At 37.9% G+C, this 19028-nt stretch overlaps 1 protein-coding gene across 1 annotated transcript in view; it reads left to right on the top strand.

Annotated features, from left to right (window-relative positions):
- AQR (aquarius intron-binding spliceosomal factor) overlaps nucleotides 1-19028 on the top strand; it is a 53166-nt gene that overhangs the window by 4710 nt on the left and 29428 nt on the right. Inside the window, exons 5-16 of the mRNA XM_083373882.1 lie at nucleotides 1046-1166; nucleotides 3127-3267; nucleotides 3930-3998; nucleotides 4706-4806; nucleotides 6059-6135; nucleotides 6830-6894; nucleotides 10936-11052; nucleotides 11541-11654; nucleotides 14356-14459; nucleotides 15385-15487; nucleotides 16890-17010; nucleotides 18438-18579. Coding sequence (XP_083230008.1) covers nucleotides 1046-1166; nucleotides 3127-3267; nucleotides 3930-3998; nucleotides 4706-4806; nucleotides 6059-6135; nucleotides 6830-6894; nucleotides 10936-11052; nucleotides 11541-11654; nucleotides 14356-14459; nucleotides 15385-15487; nucleotides 16890-17010; nucleotides 18438-18579 — 1275 coding nt within the window. The remainder of the gene's footprint in view (nucleotides 1-1045; nucleotides 1167-3126; nucleotides 3268-3929; nucleotides 3999-4705; nucleotides 4807-6058; nucleotides 6136-6829; nucleotides 6895-10935; nucleotides 11053-11540; nucleotides 11655-14355; nucleotides 14460-15384; nucleotides 15488-16889; nucleotides 17011-18437; nucleotides 18580-19028) is intronic.

Here is a 19028-nt window from a genome sequence, read left to right as displayed (position 1 = left end):
CATTCTAACCACTGCACCACCGTGAGCACCTCCCAGATAATTTTTAAAGTAGCCAGATCTTTTCCTTGTTTGACACAGCAGCTCTGGAAGAACTGTATCTGAAGCATGGCATAGCTGTAATGCAAGTAGTCCTCAACCTATAACCACAATTGAGCCCAAAATGTATGTTGCTAAGTGAGAGATTTTATTAAGTGAATTTTGCCCCATTTTACGACTTTTCTGGCCACATTTGTTAAGTGTATCACTGTAGTTGTTAAATTAGTAATACAGTTGTTAAGTGAATCTGGTTTCCCTGTTGAATTTGCTTGTCAGACAATCACAAAAGGTGATCACATGACCTAGGGACACTACAACCGTCATAAATGTGAGTCAGTTGTCAAGCATCCAAATGTAAATCACGTGACCCTGGGGATGTTACAACGGTCATAATGTTCTGGTATCAACATTAATTGTTTAAAAATACCATATCTATTACTTTGCATTTACCTGTTGTTTTGTATAGTTGTTATATAAAATTATAACAGATAGATAGAGACCACTTAAGTTGAAGTGTCTGTGGCTTCTGAATATGGTACCTTTTTTGAGCTGCATTATGGAGTCAAGGACTTTTGTTTATATATGTGCTTTTTTTCTTTTTGTTTATGTTACATTTGCATAAGATGACTTTCATACAACCTTTGTGTCTGTTATTGAGACAGCAGACATTTGTTTAGCTCTAGTAAATTGGAGGTGTGTTTGTTTTCTTACTGCTATATAGTCAACTTGAAGTAATGTTCAAATGCATATCATGTCTGTACCACTGTATGTAAAATGTCTCTATTCATTTAATAAGTGGAAATTTCAAGGCGACCCAATGCTTTTGCCTGGTATTCTTGAACTGTTCTAATTATCACAAAGTTTGATGTGCGATATGTTGTGTTGGAAGATTACGCTGAAAGCTACTTACGAAGTTTACAGGAAAGTTTTCATAAACAATTACATTGCTGATCTGATTGGTGACATACAAATGGTCACTATTTTCTTTTTTGTTTTTCCTTCATTTCAGTCAGTACCTGGAAAATTACTTATGGGTGAATTATGCTCCTGAATTGTCTAGCAAAGCTTATTTGATGTCCATCTGTTGTATGGTGAATGAAAAGTTCAGAGAAAATGTTCCAGCTTGGGAGGTAATAAACTTCTGTTATAGCAAGCAGAAACTTTGATTCTTAATTTTCATGTTTCTCATTAACCACTTAAAGAGTTATCAAACGTTAGAGTAAACAGTATGGTGATCATTCCTTATCTGAAGCCACCTGCCACTATATTTTACATTGCACAATACCTATGGATAGTTAAAAAGTTTGCAGTGGAAGCAGAGTCAATGTGAAAAGAATCGTTTTGGCAGCTGGATGCACTTCCTCTGCATTGCTAGAATCTTGTGGAAAGTTTATCTTTCAAAATATAGTAATACAATTTTTCATTTGTATAAGGTTACTGCATGGGAAATTAAAAGCAACTTCACCCTTGTTCAACTTTATGTCATTGAACTGTTACATGCTTCCATGTTCACTCAGGGAATTTTTTCTGAGCATGTGCAGAGGATCTGGGAAAGTCCTCAGATTGGCCTCACTTTTGGAGGGCACAGCCAGCATGAGCTTTGAGGAACGGTACTTCATGTGGCTTGACCCTAAGTGAAGCCCTCCTTTGAACAATTTGCATAGGACATAAGTCAGAAAGCAGATAACTACTAAAATAAAACAGTGTATTTATTTATTCATTCATTCATTCATTCATTCATTCATTCATTTATTTATTTATTTATTTATTTATTTATTTATTTATTTAAATTTCTATACCGCCCTATTCCCGAAGGACTCAGGGCGATTTACAGGGCAGCATAAAATACAATATAAAAGATAATATAGAATTAAAATATATTAAATTAATTAAGCCCAATTAAAACAATATTTAAAAAAGCTAAAACCCCTTCAGTCCAGGCCTGATAGATCGAAAAACCAGATTTTCAGGTCCCAGCGAAATGAACGCAGATCGGGGGCGGTCCTAAGTTCCACGGGTAAATCATTCCAGAGGGCAGGCGCACCCACAGAGAACGCTCTTCCCCTAGGAATAACCCGCCGGCATTCCTTAACCGGCGGTATCCTTAGAAGGCCCTCCCTGTGGGAGCGCACGGGACGAAGGGAGCTTGATGCCGGCAGCAGGTGTTCCCTCAGATAACCCGGACCCAAGCCATTCAGGGCTTTATAGGTCATCACCAGCACCTTGAATCTCACCCGAAGGGCAACCGGAAGCCAATGCAGCTCGCAGAGTAGAGGTGTTACATGGGAGTATCGGGAAGCACCCATCACAACTCGTGCGGCCGTATTCTGCACCAGTTGAAGCCTCCGAGTGGTCCTCAAGGGCAGCCCCATGTAGAGAGCATTGCAGTAGTCTAAACGGGAGGTCACGAGCGCATGAGTGACTGTGCGTAGGGCATCTCGGTCCAGATAGTGTAGGAGGAAATAGAGCCATTTTTTTTAATTCCTCAGCAAGTTGCTTCCCAGCTTTCTTTCCCTTGTAGTCTGATGGAATAGGTGTTGAAAGATGGCAGTGGAGGGAAAAGAAAACCATGGGGAAGCTGGCCTTTTGATGGAAACCCCTCTACTTTTCCTTTTTACTTCTTGCAGCCTGAGAGGATGCTTGTTGGCAGGTATTAGTTGAGGGAGGGACCAATTCAGAAAGGTGAATGTTTTAGTGAATTGATTGTGTCCCTCATCTCTTCATCTGCAGATTCAGTGTTAAGTTCAGAGGTTAAGAAATTGGTCCATGTTATTGGCCCAATTCCTTGAGCATCCTCCTTAGATTTCCACCTAGGCAGCACAAATTAAGATTATCCATTTATGTGACATTGGGAGCTCTCCTTGTAACAGGTTCCCAGCTGTCTTTACTTATACTTCAGCATATGAGAGGCATGTTCTAATCTTTCAGTAAAATGATAGGAGTTAAGAATAAGATTCTTCGTATTTATATAGTACTGGAATATGAAAATGGGAACAGAACTTGTATTTGTCTCAAAGTCTTTATTTCCCCCCAAATGTTGTTACATCTGAACTTCCTGACAATCTGCTTCTACTTCTGTTTTTTGGTTAGACATTCAAGAAGAAGCCGGAGCATTTTCCATTCTTTTTCAAACGTGTGCTGGTGGCTTCCTTGGCAGAGCATAACAGTGAAATCACTCTTCAAGAGCAGACAATACTCTTGCTGTTCCTTGATCATTGTTTCAACAGTTTGGTAAGTTTATTTTCCAAAGATTGTTACAACTAATGATACTTTTAGTATATAGTGAAAAAATGCCTACCTCGGCTCTTTTATGACTCATGGACTTCAATTCCCAGAATTCCTGAGCCAGCCAAGCTGGCTCAGGAATTCTGGGAGTTGAAGTCCATGAATCATAAAAGAGCCGAGGTTGCCTACCCCTGGCGTACTGTAATACCAATTCACTGTAGCATCATTCTTTCTTAGCATCGCTAGCCTGTTTTGTTGCCTTTTTAAATTAAAAGCAACGCAAAGCAAACTCCTCCCCCTCCAAATTTTTGCTCTACAAGGAAGTTTAAAAAAATATTTTGAGGCACTAAAGTAAAGATGCTACTAGACTGGTGAAACAGAGGTTCGGGAAATAACATAAAAATCTAGAGCTTGGAAGCAAGTCAAGAATAGTAGAAAGTAGTCTGAAATGTTTAAGTAGCTGATTAGAATATTAACTCTTAATCATAGTACATTTTTGAGAGATTTCACTTCATGAAATTGTGTTTTCTTACTCTTCCACTAAAAGCTATTCTCGTGCAGCAAGAAAGAATGAATAACCATACTTTAGAAATGCTGCCTATGCCACCATATATGAGGTATCTAAATTTGTATAAGATCCCAAATTATTTTATAATTTCTTATGACAGGAGGTGGACTTGATCAGAGGACAAATCCAGCAACTCATCTCTCTCCCAATGTGGATGGGGCTGCAGCCTGTAAGTTGTCTTAAGATAAAGGTTTCAAAGATCTCAGAACCTTGTGTTATAGATAGAAATGTTCGTATCTACAATTACAGTGAATATACAGACAGGTAAAATTTCTGTTTTTAGGGGTTGTTTTTTTCTTTCTTTTATTCAGTTGTTTCCAATTCTTGGAGACTGCCTGAACAAGTTTCTGCGGTTTTCTTGACAAGGTTTTTCAGAAGTTGTTTACCATTGCCTACTTGTAGAGAAAGTGAGTTGCCCAAGATCACCCAGTTGGCTTTGTGCCAAGGCAGGACTAGAACTCAGACTCCTGGTATCAGGGCTTATACCTTAACCACCATACATATTTTTATTTGCATTATTAATCAAGCTTTTATATTCAAAGAACCATGTTTATTGTATGCTATATGATTCTCAGTGCTCCTTTGGAGCTTATACCATCTCCCCACTCATGTCTGCTGAGAAAGGCAAACAGAACTAAATTTCATTGGCTGTGTCAATGAAACCATGTGTAACCGTGATTTGTTAAGTGAGATATAATAGGTTTGTTTTCACACTTTGTGTAAGCCATAATGTTGGTTTATCTTATATTTTGGTGGGCAAACAAGGCCCTTTACCATACTTATTTTTAAATGAAAATAGGAGCATAATAGGTAAATGTAAATGCTGCAGTACTGATTTTCTGAAAAATTAAATAAATCTCTTAAATAAAATTCTAGACACGTCTACAACTTGAATTGAAAAAGACACCAAAACTTAAAAAATTCTGGAATTTGATCAAGAAAAATGATGAGAAAATGGATGAAAATTCACGATTGCAGTAAGTTTAACAATAAGCCTACCACTGTTGTTTAATAGCAGTTCTTGAGCTGAGCTGGAAGATCATTTTTAAGCCATGTTGTGAGAAGTCAGGAGTTGGAGAATTTATAATACCACATCTAGATAGGATTAGAAGGCGAAAGCATTCAGTATGTTCCATGGCCTAGCTAGCCTCTTGCAGCAAAGCCAGTCTGAAATACGTCTGTCTGTCTGCCCCCTCCCTCCCATCTACCCCTCCCCCGCCCATCTTATACAAAACCCCCAATAATCTGCAGTGTATCCATTTAGCAAAATACTTTTTACCAAGTAGTTGTTCAGGAAGTACATAGAAATATGTAACCATTTGGAACTTCTTTTGAAAAAGTGAGAAAAATGAACACTGGGGTTTTTCTCTCTTGCCATTCCCTTCAAAATGAAAAGCAAAATTTGAGAAAACCTTTTCCTTGACAATGAGCCTGAAATTTGATAGCCTCTTTTTATATTGAAAGATGCGATGTAGTTGACCCTATATATGTCCTATATAACTTGGGGGTGTTAGTGTAATGTTGAACATATTACATTATGGACAGTTTATTCTTTTTATATATTTTATTTTTATTCTTTACATACATATGTTAATTTTCCAAACAACGTGTGAACTGAGTTTATAATTCATTAATTTCACTCTTTGGTTCTTTTTTCCAACCATTTATAAAATAAATTCCAGCTTTCATAATATTCTGTTTCTTCTTTGTCTTTTAGTCTCATAGTTAGTCTGTCCATCTCTGCGCATTACAATATCTTCTACATTATGGACAGTTTATAATGTACTGGAGTTTACTAATAAAAAAAAAGAATCCCTTGCTGCATTTAGTCTGTTTAGTTTAGAAAAATACAAATATTTTAGAATGCTTTTCTGGGGATCATGCTGCGGCTGGAGGGGAGGAAGGTCATTATTTGACTTGGGGGTCCTTGGTGCTCTCTGAGCTTGGTTGTTTTCTTGCAGACACTTCACTAGCCAAACTAGGTAACATCATCAGTGCACTGCTTCTAGCATTGATGATATTAGCTACTTTGGGTAATGAAAGATCTGGAAGAAAACAACCAAGCTCAGAGAGTACCAAGGACCCCACAGTTCAGTCTGAGCTACAGATGTTCTCCTTTATTATTCAACTTGCCATTAACAACTTTTAGGCAAAGATATTGATGATGCCTATTTCAGATGGCTGCTGATGCAGAGCTCCACTGGCTTTTCTTTTGTCTTTATATTGCAGGACATATCAGGAAAGGAGATTCCTTTCACAACTAATCCAGAAATTTATCTCTGTATTAAAGTCAATATCCATTTCAGGTAAGTAGTTCATATGGGCAAGTACTCCCTTCCCTTCTTTAATGTGTAGCTTAATGGGCTAAGGAGTAAGATTTAAAGAAAAATTTTTCTAAGATCAGTTCTTGCCCATCTGATCTTCAGCAGTGAAGAAAGAATCCGAAATAGAAAAAAAAATGCTAAGGGGCTTTAAATATTTATTTGTTTGTCCTCAGCTCTTCTTTCCCTAATTCTTGTAGGTGCTCTCAAATAGAGGGAAGGGAGCAAGATTATTGAGAGGTTTTTTTAAATTCGGTGTACTCTACCTTCGACTTTTCTACTTGACATTGCTGCAATGTCAGAGTTCTCTGGATGAAATTTTAGCTCCACCCTCAGTCTTGGGACAACAGCTTTCATAATTTTCAGCCAACATAACTGAAAGTCTCTGGATTTTTACATGTAAGACTGCTATCTGTATAAAGTAAGGAGATAGCAAAAGCAATAGCATTGAGACTTGTATACCGCCCCATAGTGCTTTTCAGCATTCTCTGGGCGTTTTACAATGTCAGCATATTGCCCCCAACAATCTGGGATCCTCATTTTACAGACCTCAGAAGGATGGAAGGTTTGAGTTCTGTCAGGATGCAACTGTAGGCAGTTTGCCTGCAATCCTGCATTCTAACCACTATCCCACCAAGGTCCTTGAGATAATGTATAATTGTCTTGTGTTTTCTTCTAGATGCCCTCTGTATGGATAAAGTCCGCTATTGTGAAAGGTTTATTGAATTCACAATAGATTTAGAGGTAAACCAATTATAAGGCAAATGCTAGTTCTTTTACAATATCATCTCTAGGCTGCAGTAAGGGCTTATTCAATGGCAATAGCTTTTTGAATATTCTTTCAAGCTGTTTACGTGCATTGTTCATTCTAATATTGTGAGAAGGAGAAAAAAAATAAACTTATTATGCAGTATAGGCAGTTTCATATTTTTTTTGTAAGTTACAGTATCATAAATATGCTTTAGCATTTTGTCCTTTTTAAAATTTGGAAATCAAACCATGCTACTTTTAAAGATAGGTTAGGGATTAAAGGGATAATATAACAAACACACCCAAATCCACCCCCACCCCTCAATATATGGCACATAATTTTATTACATGTATTTCACGAAAAAGAGTTTAATATTGGTCTTAAATTATGATTGACAATGTTAATATTTGCTGCATTTTCTTGGATTTCTTTACTGTTGTTTTAAATGCTGAAATTTAACAGTAACAGAAATTCAGTACCAGGAAATATTCCACATTTTAATATCTTCTTTTTTAAAAAAAAATCTAAATGCTTTCAGCATGTAGTAGTAGTAATACTGCTGCTGCTGCTGCTGCTGCTACTACTACTACTACTACTACTACTACTAATAATAATAATAATAATAATAATAATAATAATAATAATAATAATAGTTGTTGTTGTTGTTGTTGTTGTTAGTTGTGGTCATGTCTGACCCATCACAGCCCCATGGACAACGTTCCTCCAGGCCTTCCTGTCCTCTACCATCTTCTGGAGTCCATTTAAGCTCACGCCTACTGCTTCAGTGACTCCATCCAGCCACCTCATTCTCTGTCGTCCCATTCTTCTCTTGCCCTCAACCTTTCCCAGCATTAGGCTCTTCTCCAGTGAGTCCTTCCTTCTCATTAGGTGGCCAAAGTATTTGAGTTTTAGCTTCAGGATCTGGCCTTCTAAAGAGCAGTCAGGGTTGATCTATAGGACTGACCGGTTTGATCACCTTGTAGTCCAAGGGACTCGCAGGAGTCTTCTCCAGCACCATAGTTCAAAGGCCTCAATTCTTTGGCGCTCAGCCTTTCTTATAGTCCAACTTTCACAGCCATACATTGCAACTGGGAAGACCATAGCCTTGACTATACGCACTTTTGTTGACAGGGTGATGTCTCTGCTTTTTAGTGTGCTGTCTAGATTTGCCATGGCTTTCCTCCCAAGGAGCAAGCATCTTTTAATTTCTTGGCTGCAGTCCCCATCTGCAGTGATCTTGGAGCCCAGGAAAATAAAATCTGTCACTACCTCCATTTCTTCCCCATCTATTTGCCAGGAATTGAGAGGGCCAGATGCCATGATCTTGGTTTTCTTAATGTTAAGTTTCAACCAACTTTTGCACTCTCCTCCTTCACCCGCAACAAGAGGCTCTTTAGTTCCTCTTCACTTTCTGTCATTAGAGTGGCATCATTTGCATATCTTAGGTTGTTGATATTTCTCCCAGCAATCTTCATTCCAACTTTTGATTCATCTAGCCCAGCCTTTCTCATGATGTCCTCTGCATATAAGTTAAATAGGCAGGGTGACAGTATACAGCCTTGCCGGACTCCTTTCCCAATTTTGAACCAATCAGTGGTTCCGTGTCCAGTTCTCACTGTTGCTTCTTGACCGGCATATAGGTTTCTCAAGAGACAAATGAGATGGTCTGGTACTCCCATCTCTTTAAGAACTTGCCACAGTTTGTTGTGATCCACACAATCAAAGGCTTTAGCATAGTCAGTGAAGCAGAAGTAGATGTTTTTCTGGAACTCCCTAGCTTTCTCCATGATCCAGCGTATGTTGGCAATTTGATCTCTAGTTCCTCTGCCTCTTCGAAATACTGACTGTACTTCTGATAGTTCTCAATCCACATACTGCTGGAGTCTAGCTTGTAGTATTTTAAGCATAACTTTACTAGCATGTGAAATGAGTGCAATGGTGCGATAGTTTGAACATTCTTTGGCACTGCCTGTCTTCGGAATTGGAATGTAAACTGATCTTTTCCAATCCTGTGGCCACTGTTGAGTTTTCCAAATTTATTGGCAAATTGAGTGTAGCACTTTTACTGCATCGTCTTTTAAGATTTTTAATAGCTCGGCTGGAATAGTGTCACCTTCACTAGCTTTGTTGTTGCTCAGATTTCCTAAGGCCCATTTCACTTCACATTCTAGGATGTCTGGCTCGAGGTCAGTGACCACCTCATTGTGATTATCAGGGACGTTAAGCTCATTCTTGTATAGTTCTTCTGTGTAATTTTGCCACCTCTTCTTAATCTCTTCTGCCTCTGTTAGGTCCCTGCCATTTTGGTCCTTTATCATGCCCATTTTTGCATTAAACGTTCCCTTCATCTCTCCAATTTTCTTGAAGAGATCTCTGGTCCTCCCTATTCTATTGTTTTCTTCTATTTCTTTGCACTGTTCATTTAAGAAGGCATTCTTATCTCTTCTAGCTATTCTCTGGAATTCTGCATTCAATTGGGTGTATCTTTCTTTTTCTCCCTTGCCTTTCGCTTCCCTTCTTTCCTCAGCTATTTGCAAAGCTTCCTCAGACAACCATTTTCCTTTCTTGCATTTCTTTTTCTTTGGGATGGTTTTAGTTGCAACCTCTTGCACAATGTTGTGAACCTCCGTTCATAGTTCTTCAGGCACTCTTGTCTATCAGATCTAATTCCTTAAATCTATTTGTCACCTCTACTGTATATTCATCAGGGATATGATTTAGTTCATTCCTGAGTGGCCTAGTGCTTTTCCCTACTTTCTTCAGTTTAAGCCTAAATTTTGCAACGAGAAGCTCATGGTCTGAGCCACAGTCAGCTCCTGGTCTTGTTTTTACTGACTGTATAATAATAATAATAATAATAATAATAATAATAATAATAACAACAACAACAACAACAACAATAATAATAATAATAATAATAATAATAATAATAATTTTATTTATATACCGCCCTTCTCCCGAAGGACTCAGGGCGGTGAACAGGGCAGATATATAAAAAATACAAAAGTTAAAAAAAATTAAACATATGCCCAACTAAAAACAGTAAATACATATATTAAGAATGACAATAAAAACCCAACCCATCCCCCATCAGGCCAGGCCGGCTTGTTCAAATAAGAGTGTCTTCAGATTGCAACGGAAGGAGCGAAGGTCGGGCGCCATCCGGAGCTCAACCGGCAACAGATTCCATAGCTCCGGGGCGCCCACAGAGAAGGACCTCCCCCTGGGGGCCACCAATCGACATTCTCTGATCGGTGGCACCCTGAGGAGGCCCTCTCTGTGGGAGCGCACAGGGCGGAGGGAAGTTGATGCCGGCAGCAGGTGCTCCCTAAGGTACTCCGGACCCATGCTCATCTTCCAGCGCCAAATCTTTTTGCCTTTTGGTACTGTCCATGGGGTTTTCATGGCAAAAATACTGGAGTGGGTTGCCATTTCCTTCTGCAGTGGATCAGGTTTTGTCAGAACTCTCTGCTATGACCTGTCCGTCTTGGGTGGCCCTGCACGGCATAGCTCATAGCTTCATTGAATTATGCAAGCCCCTTCGCCACGACGAGGCAGTAATCCATGAAGGGGAATAATAATTATAGCAACACCCATCAAAGAAAGTTAGAAACTAGCCTCCTAATTCTGTTATATTTTATCCCCCTCATCTCTGGATTTATTCTCTTTTAGATAGTTTTTTTGGACATTAGTAAACGTATACTTCACGCTAAGGCCTAGTGTGACTTTGAGCCAAGAGAACAGTGTTTAGCTCAGTTTAAGAGGTAGCCATTTTAGCCACAACCTTTATCAGAAAATATTAATTCAATTTTGTTACACTTTCAAAAAGTCTGAGTAGTTGAATTTTATCAATATAAATTAGCCCACTATAAATGATTGAGCAACACTTTTTTTACACACCAGAGTAGAGTTTTAAGAACTAGTCATACTTTTTAATGAACTCTGAATTCTAACTAGTATTTGAGTAATAAATGTGATCAAACACTGACTTGCATAATATTTTAGTGTGTGATACTACGTACCTTTTTTTAAAGGCTCTGCTTCCAACACGGCGATGGTTCAATACTGTACTAGACGATTCCCACCTAGTTGTACATTGTTATTTATCCAGCCTAGCAAAAAGGGACAAAGAGGGGCATCTGTTCTGCCAGGTGAGACCTGCTTTTGTTTACTGAATTTCTTCAAATTTCATGAAAGATTGCAGTATTGCAACCGAAAAGTGAGAATGGGCAAGTGAGCATCACTTGCTATTGGCAGGAATTTGAGAGTGTAGCAGTCACTGCCAATATTTTCTGCCTCTGATTGTTCTTGTGATGATTATACAGAAGAGAATAAGGTTTCTTTGCATTGTAACTATTAGCTTAAGTCTAATTGTGTTTGGATTTTTCTGATGATTATCAATTTTCAACTTATACATCCATTTTAAAACTACTTCCATGCCTTAAAAATTTAAAATCTAATATAAAAGTTTTTCTAAATATTTTTCATAGTCACATTATTCATAAATCATTGCTTAAACATTGCCAAGCATACCCTGAATTACTGAATATCTGAACAGTTTATAAACTGCATGGGTACTAGAATATAACTTTTGTGAAATTACTATGTTTTATTTGGCCTCACATATTACTTTATTCAGCTTTTAGACATGCTCAAATTCTACACTGGATTTGAAATTAATGATCAGACTGGAAATGCTTTGACTGAAAATGAAATGACTACAATTCACTATGATAGGATTACTTCCCTCCAGGTAATTAGACCTTCAGACTTCTCTAAGATTTCTTTCAGGGCTTTTTTAATTAAAGGTTTTTTTTGCCAAACTTTGTTTTGGAAAAGATTTATTTTATATATCACTGATTCTTAAATATTTATGCTAAGATAAAAGGATATGATAAAGGAGCCATGGTGGTGCATTGGTTAGAATGCAGTATTGCCACTGGCCAGGAGTTTGATCCCATCCTTCCATCCTTCTGAGGTCAGTAAAATGAGGACCCAGATTGTTGGGGACAATAGGCTGACTCTGTAAACCACTTAGTGTTGTAAAGCATATAAGTATATGGATACTTATGTATGTAAAGTATATAAGTCTGAATACTATTGCTATTGCTATGAAATTGAAAGCATGGATATATGTTTGGAAATACAATTTGTATAATAATAATAAAGTATAGCATTATATTTCGTAAGAAATGTATTTAGTTGCTTCTGTATAATCTGAATGATATGTAGATACAGGCATACTCATACAGGTAGTCTTTGACTTAGGACCATTCATTCAGTGACTATTCAGCATTACGATGATATTGAACAAAAGGACTTACAACCTATGCCCAAATTTAGAGCCATTGTTGTTGTTTTTAGTTGTGAAGTCATGTCCAACCCATTGCGACCCCATGGACAGGCCTTCCGGTCATCTACCATCTTCCAGAGTCCCTTTAAGCTCATGCCTACTGCTTCAGTGACTCCATCCAGCCACCTCATTCTCTGTCGTCCCTTTCTTCTCTTGCCCTCAACCTTTCCCAGCATTAGGCTTTTCTCCAGTGAGTCCTTCCTTCTCATTAGGTGGCCAAAGTATTTGAGTTTCAACTTCAGGATCTGGCCTTCTAAAGAGCAGTCAGGGTTGATCTCCTCTAGGACTGACCAGTTTGATTGCCTTGCAGTCCAAGGGACTTGCAGGAGTCTTCTCCAGCACCATAGTTCATAGCCATTGCAGTGTCCCAATTTGGGTGCTTGACAGTCCACCTGCACTTATGAGTACAGGGGTGCTTCAGTTATCCGCACCCACATATTCCTCCCCCTATCTCAGCCTTCCATTTTCCCCACTAGTGTGTAAAGCTGCTGTGGCACAGGGAGGCTTCAGACTGCCGGGTTTGGGAGGCCTTGACCTGCTCCCTGCCCCACCAGAATGTGCCCCACTTACCTTCACTGTTCTCCAGCTACTGACAGGCATGCTCTGCTTATGCAAGGCACAGCCTTTTTATCGAGGCCACCTTGCACCATTCTCTCTATGGGCTCCATTCTCTTTGAGTTTTGGAAGTGTTGGTGTCCATATGGTGCAATTTGGTGAAGGAGACTTCTGAAGCACCGCTGGAATGGAGCCCGCTGTTTAGAAGTTTCCTTCTCTAAATCTCCCCAGCAGAAAGTTTCAGGGCCCTCAGTATAGGTGTAAGCGTTGAGAAAGCATTGAAGACACAGGTCATCACACTCTCCACTGTTTGTAATATCCAGACAGCCCCATGTAAAGCACATTGCAGATAGTTACGCAGATGGTAATGAGACTGTGATTTGCTATCACTTAAGTCTTCCTCCACCAGGTAATGACACAATTTGTACACCAGCCAAAGCTGGCTAAATGTCACTCTACACACAGCCTTCATCTGCTGTTCAAGTAGCAACTACAAGTCCAGAAGCACTCCCAAATTAGAAACCTGCTGCTGCAGAGATAGTTGCTGTTAGGACTAACACTGGCACCAAAGGAGAACCTTGATGTATGAATAGCAACTTTGGGTTTAATTTGAGCCTGTTCTCTCCCATCCAAAGCCCAACATCCTCCAGGTACCTGAGTAGAATATCAAAAGCATCTGCTCCACAGCTTGGAATAGCAATGTATCATCAGCATACTGTATCCAAAATTGTCTAAGGGCTTACCTCAGTGGTTTCATATAGTTATTTAAAAAATGGGCAGTGGGGAGTGACCTTTGTGCTACCCTGTAAGTGAGGAACCACTGAACTAACCTCTCCTCTGCTAGACTGAAGCTACCCAAAGAGAACAGACTGCCATAGACCGAAATTTTCAGTGGTTGAAAAAATAATATACAGTATCAAAATGTACATGCTGTTTCACAGATTAGAAGAGAATGCTAATCTGTATTATTTTGTGTTACAATGGTTTGTTAATTTGGATGCTGTATATCACCTAAAGCACGGGTCTGCAACCCGCGGCTCCGGAGCCGCATGTGGCTCTTTCAGACGTCTCCTGTGGCTCCCAGTTCTCTGCCATGTGCAGTCCAAAAAAAAAAAAAGTTGGACTAAAAAAGTTCAACCAATCAATTCAAATATGCAGGGTAGGTGCATATCTTTCCTTCGCTCCACTCTTCAGTCAAACCCTGTTCTGCACATGCGTGCATGTACGCGCATGCGCACACATTTTTTGCAGCTCCCAGTTTTTCCTTTTGTGAGGGAACCGGTTCCGAGTGGCTCTTTCACTGTTTCAGGTTGCTGACCCCTGACCTAGAGCCATAGTCAGTTAGCATGATGAGTAAATCCAATAAATATGTGCCATAAATGAAGATGAAAGTGGTAAGATTAGCAATAAGCAGGCTTAAAGCATTGTTTTAACTGCTGTTGATGCTCAGCTAAGTTTCAGAAATTTGCAGTTTGTCTGGTGAATTGCAAATTATGCAGAGGATAAGAATTTTTGATTCTAATCCTGACTCTTGGTTGTTTTTCAGAGAGCTGCCTTTGCACATTTTCCGGAACTTTACAATTTTGCCCTCTCAAATGTATCTGCTGTAGACACACGTGATTCTCTGGTAAAGTTTTTTGGGCCTCTAAGGTACATCATCATTAACTTTGGGGGGGTTTTTTGGTGGTGGTGGGGATTGCAGATACTTAATGGCAAATTCTTGATTTTCATGATGATCAGGATTATTTAAGCGATGATTGCCCATCTCTTTAAGCCAAAGTGTATTTTATTATAGATTTTTGGCTGAAATGGTTGCTTAAATGAAAATACTCTGTGATTCATACCCGTGTTCTGTATAACTAAACTAGTTTCTAAATTTAGGGTAGCAATTCTGTTACTGTTTAAAAAGAGAGTGGAGAGTGTGTCAATAGTTTCCCAAACCAATATCCTGTATACATATTTGTCTTATTTGCAATTCACAGCTCTAATGCTTAGCATTTTATGTGCCCTAAAAGTAGTGTAATTTATATGCTGATTTTAAAAAGAATCTGCAGGATAATGGTCTGGTATGCATGTAATAACTAGCATTTCACATAATACGTGTAGGCTGGAATATGCTCAAGTAGACCTTCCTATGTCTTAATTTGGCTTCATTTAACATTTAATTTCACATTCTATAAGATCTGTGGCTTGTCTTTATAATTGAATTTAAGATGGTAACAGTAACTTGGATTCAAAACTAGCTGTGTACACTAGATTCATTATTTCTGTTTTGATTAACCAGCAATTGTTTAAGCATACCACCTTCTGTTTGAGCATAATGGTAAACTAATTTTGCAATAGGTAAATCTTAATTTCCCTAGCTGTACATGATTTTGCTCATAAATGTAGTACTAAATCTTGATAAAGTACTTTATGCATAGGAAGTATATAACTTTACTATTTTGAACTCTTTGACCAAGTAGATCATTCTTGGTTTCTTTTTTATGATAGAAGTAAATAAAAATATTAAAATAAGCAGCCTATTTTTTTCATAACAGCTGAAAGATTCTTAATACATTTCTTTGTTATTTAGTCCAGATATGCTCCACCAGGTGGCATCGTATCTTTGCTTACTACCAGCCCTACGTGAAGGAGAAAATACAAATTATGAAAAAGGTTTTCTGCTTGAACTATTGGTAAATTTAAGTTATTCTTGCTTAAATGAATTCTTTAAGGTTTGTTTGTTTTGGTTTTGAAGAGCATGCCTCTTCATGACAGGCTGGCAAGGAATAGTAGATACCCTACCTATAGCTTTTTGGTTTAATTCAGATGGTCATTCAGAATCTGATTTGGCAATGGGCGGACAGTGTAAATAAATTATGGTAGGAAGGAAAAGCCCCAAAAGTTGTGGCATCCACAAAAATATTATGTTTATCCTTTTTAGTATTATTTCAGCTTACATCCCATCTTCCAACTGTATTTAAACACACATTAGAAAAGAATATAAAAAGTTAAAATCTCAGTAGCACAAAGAATTGTCTGGATTATTTGAAAAATGTAAAAAGCAATAGAATTATATTTTAATCGGTGTACGTTTCAAGTGAAAGAAATAATTCACCCAGCACAATTCAAATATGGAAATCATGTTGACAAGATATACTGTAGCTGTCAATTTGGAGAGCTTTTAATTATTGGCTGTGTTCATTTTCAAAGACAACATACAGTGGAAGAAGACTTACTGGTTAACTTTTTGGAAACAAAATGTTTGAATAAATAGTGGTTCTATAATACTCTTCTTTACATTTTTCAAGATACAAAAGCTGGTATGGAGACAGGTTGCTAGCATGCTATAGTTGAGTTCACATTTTGTATTGCATGGAAGTCATGCTAAATATTGTGTGACATTTGTCACTCCAAACAATTTCTTGTATTTGGTGTCAGCCAAATCTCTTTACAATGTTGCTAATGTGTCAGTGGACATCTGCCATGTATTCTGAAACCAGCCCAGACCTATTCAATGCTGTTATTATTTAGCTTCTTTCAGTGAACTGTTGACAGATACATTTTTAAAAGAACCCAGTTCTTTACCTTTTCTTTATAAAATGTAATCAAAACTATTACTAGTAAATTTGGAGATAGTTATCTCCAGTGAAGTTTATTTATTGTATACCTATGTGTCTTTATTTGATGTAGTTATCAAATTGTGCGTAGTTATTGATACAATTTATCTTTTACCTGTCTACTCAGATATTCAAGACGGCTTACGAAGGAGAAACACAGACACAAACACTCATATTTCCAAAAAGAACAAATTAACTAAACTAAAAGCCTGACAAAACAAATAGATCATTATAGATTTCTTTCTTTTAAAGAAGGGTAAAAAATATTCCTTGCTTGAGAGTAACATAGCCAACATGCCAGAATCTTCTGACAGTGGGAACATCTTCAGAAGAACTGTTTCTACAGAACTTAACATTTGGATAAATTTGTGATAGGCTAGAAAGAGACCAAATTGGTATAGTTCCTTCAGGTTAATTCCAGCATCTGAACATTTTCTTTGCAAGCAATTGGCACTCATAAAGATGTTTTTGTTTTTAGGTCTCTCGACATGAACGTAGAATTTCTCAAATTCAACAGCTTAATCAGATGCCTCTGTATCCCACTGAAAAGATTATTTGGGATGAAAATATTGTTCCAACTGAATACTATTCTGGGGAAGGTAAAACTTGCTGAAATAGAATTAGATTTCTGAATACAAGAAGGTACTTTATGAAAATGAGTTTAAAAAATTAAGTGAATCTCTCTGTGGAATGTGTCCATCCTATTTCCTTTGGATAGCTGTCTTCCCTGATTTGTTGAGATAGAAAGATATTGCCTCCTTTTTCCCATTGGGCTGATGATCTAGAAAAAAAATACATAAGGACAATTAACAAAGAAGTTGGATAAAAATTTATTTTCCTGTGTTTTCCTGTGACCCAAAGAATACTGAACAATTCAGAGTTTTATTAGCCTATGAAGACCTAGGATTTGTGCTAAAGGCCTCTTTGGAAGGAAAGCACGGCTGTCTAAAAATAGGAAGGAATCTTTTATTTTTGCAGTTACGAGCTTCCTTTATGATGTTACAGTGAAAACAGGAATTTAATTTCCAAGGGCAATGCATTTACTAAACATGGCAATGAGATGAGACATTTCACATAATCATTGAATACCTATTTCCCTAAAGGCAGATACTAGATGCAAAATCTTCTGTCGCACGGGATTGTCAATCTGAGGGGTCCAAGGGTGAAATGGACTTTTCCTCAGACCAGGTTCTTTTAAGTATGCTAGAAATAGTTCTACCTCAGATAAGCCTATTCCAGGTTGGACCATTACCGAATGGAATCGTCCCATTTCAGTAATTTGAATACTGGAAATGGAATATATTGTACAGCTCGTAAAAGAATAATTAAAGAAGTTAAGAATCTGAAGAGCTTGGCTACATCCTCCAGGTTTTTATCCATGTGCTGGAGGACAATTATACAGTGCTCCTCTTCAGTATATCCTCTGTGAAGTAGATTTAGGGACCCTAAAACATGAATGAGAGTACATTTCCCTTTGTAGACAGTATATTCCTCGTCCAATAAATGGGCACGGCATCTTTGGGGTACAAATGCATACATCTTTAACCTTTCAGTTTAAAACTGACATTAGGGGTACGTGTAAATATTAAAATGTGTCTGCAATGAATATTTGAATATGGGTTTAGACTAACTGAGTGCAACTCAGCTGGGTCCATTCAGGAGTACAAATATATATCTTTGTATAATGATGATACCTTTATTCTCCTAACTCAAACGTGGATTGCACTGAAAGAGGAATTCAGCGCATGCAATCTGCTCCACTTCTTTCAGCAAGAGTGTTCATTTGACCACAGCCCTTTTTATGAACAATACATAATGCTTTTATATGTGGCAAAATAAGCTTAGATCTTTGCCTTGGATTTGTAATTCTCTGTATTTTTATTTAAAAGAAGTTGTTCCTTTGAATTCAGTGAGACTTGCTTGCTGGTAAATAGTACAGAGTTGCAGCTGCAGTATTTAATACAAAAATTTTAATTCCCATAAGAAACTAGAGATAAATTCTTCTCCCATCCATTTTTTCTTCCAGGCTGTCTTGCCCTCCCAAAATTGAATTTACAGTTTCTGACTCTTCATGATTACCTCCTGCGAAATTTCAATCTCTTTCGTCTGGAGTCTACTTATGAAATCAGACAAGATATTGAAGATAGTGTCAGTAGGATGAAACCATGGTAATATACACAGTGGTTGCATTAAAGATATGTACAGGTAGTCCTTGACTTACAACAGTATGTTTAGTGACTGTTCGAACTTAAAGCATCATTGAAAAAAGTAACTTATGACCATCTTTCACACTTATGATCGTTGAAGCTTCCCCATGGTCACGTGATCAAAATTTGGACACTTGGCCATTGATTCATGTTTATGACCGTTGCAATGTCCCAGGATCATGTGATCAACTTCTGCGACCTTCTGATAAGCAAAATCAATAGGGAAGCCAGATTCACTTAACAGTGTTACTAACTTAACAACTGTAGTGATTCACTTAACAACTGTGGCAAGAAAGTTGGCAAAATGGGACAAGATTACTTAACAAATGTCTCACTTAGCGACAGAAATGTGGGACTCAATTGTGGTCGTAAGTTGAGGGTTACCTGCACTAAAAAGGATTTTCCATGTG

Source organism: Vipera ursinii, assembly GCF_947247035.1.
Source record: "Vipera ursinii genome assembly, chromosome: 1".
NCBI lineage: Eukaryota > Metazoa > Chordata > Lepidosauria > Squamata > Viperidae > Vipera > Vipera ursinii.
Note: the sequence above shows the minus strand (reverse complement) of the source record. Positions and strands in the feature narration are given on the sequence as shown.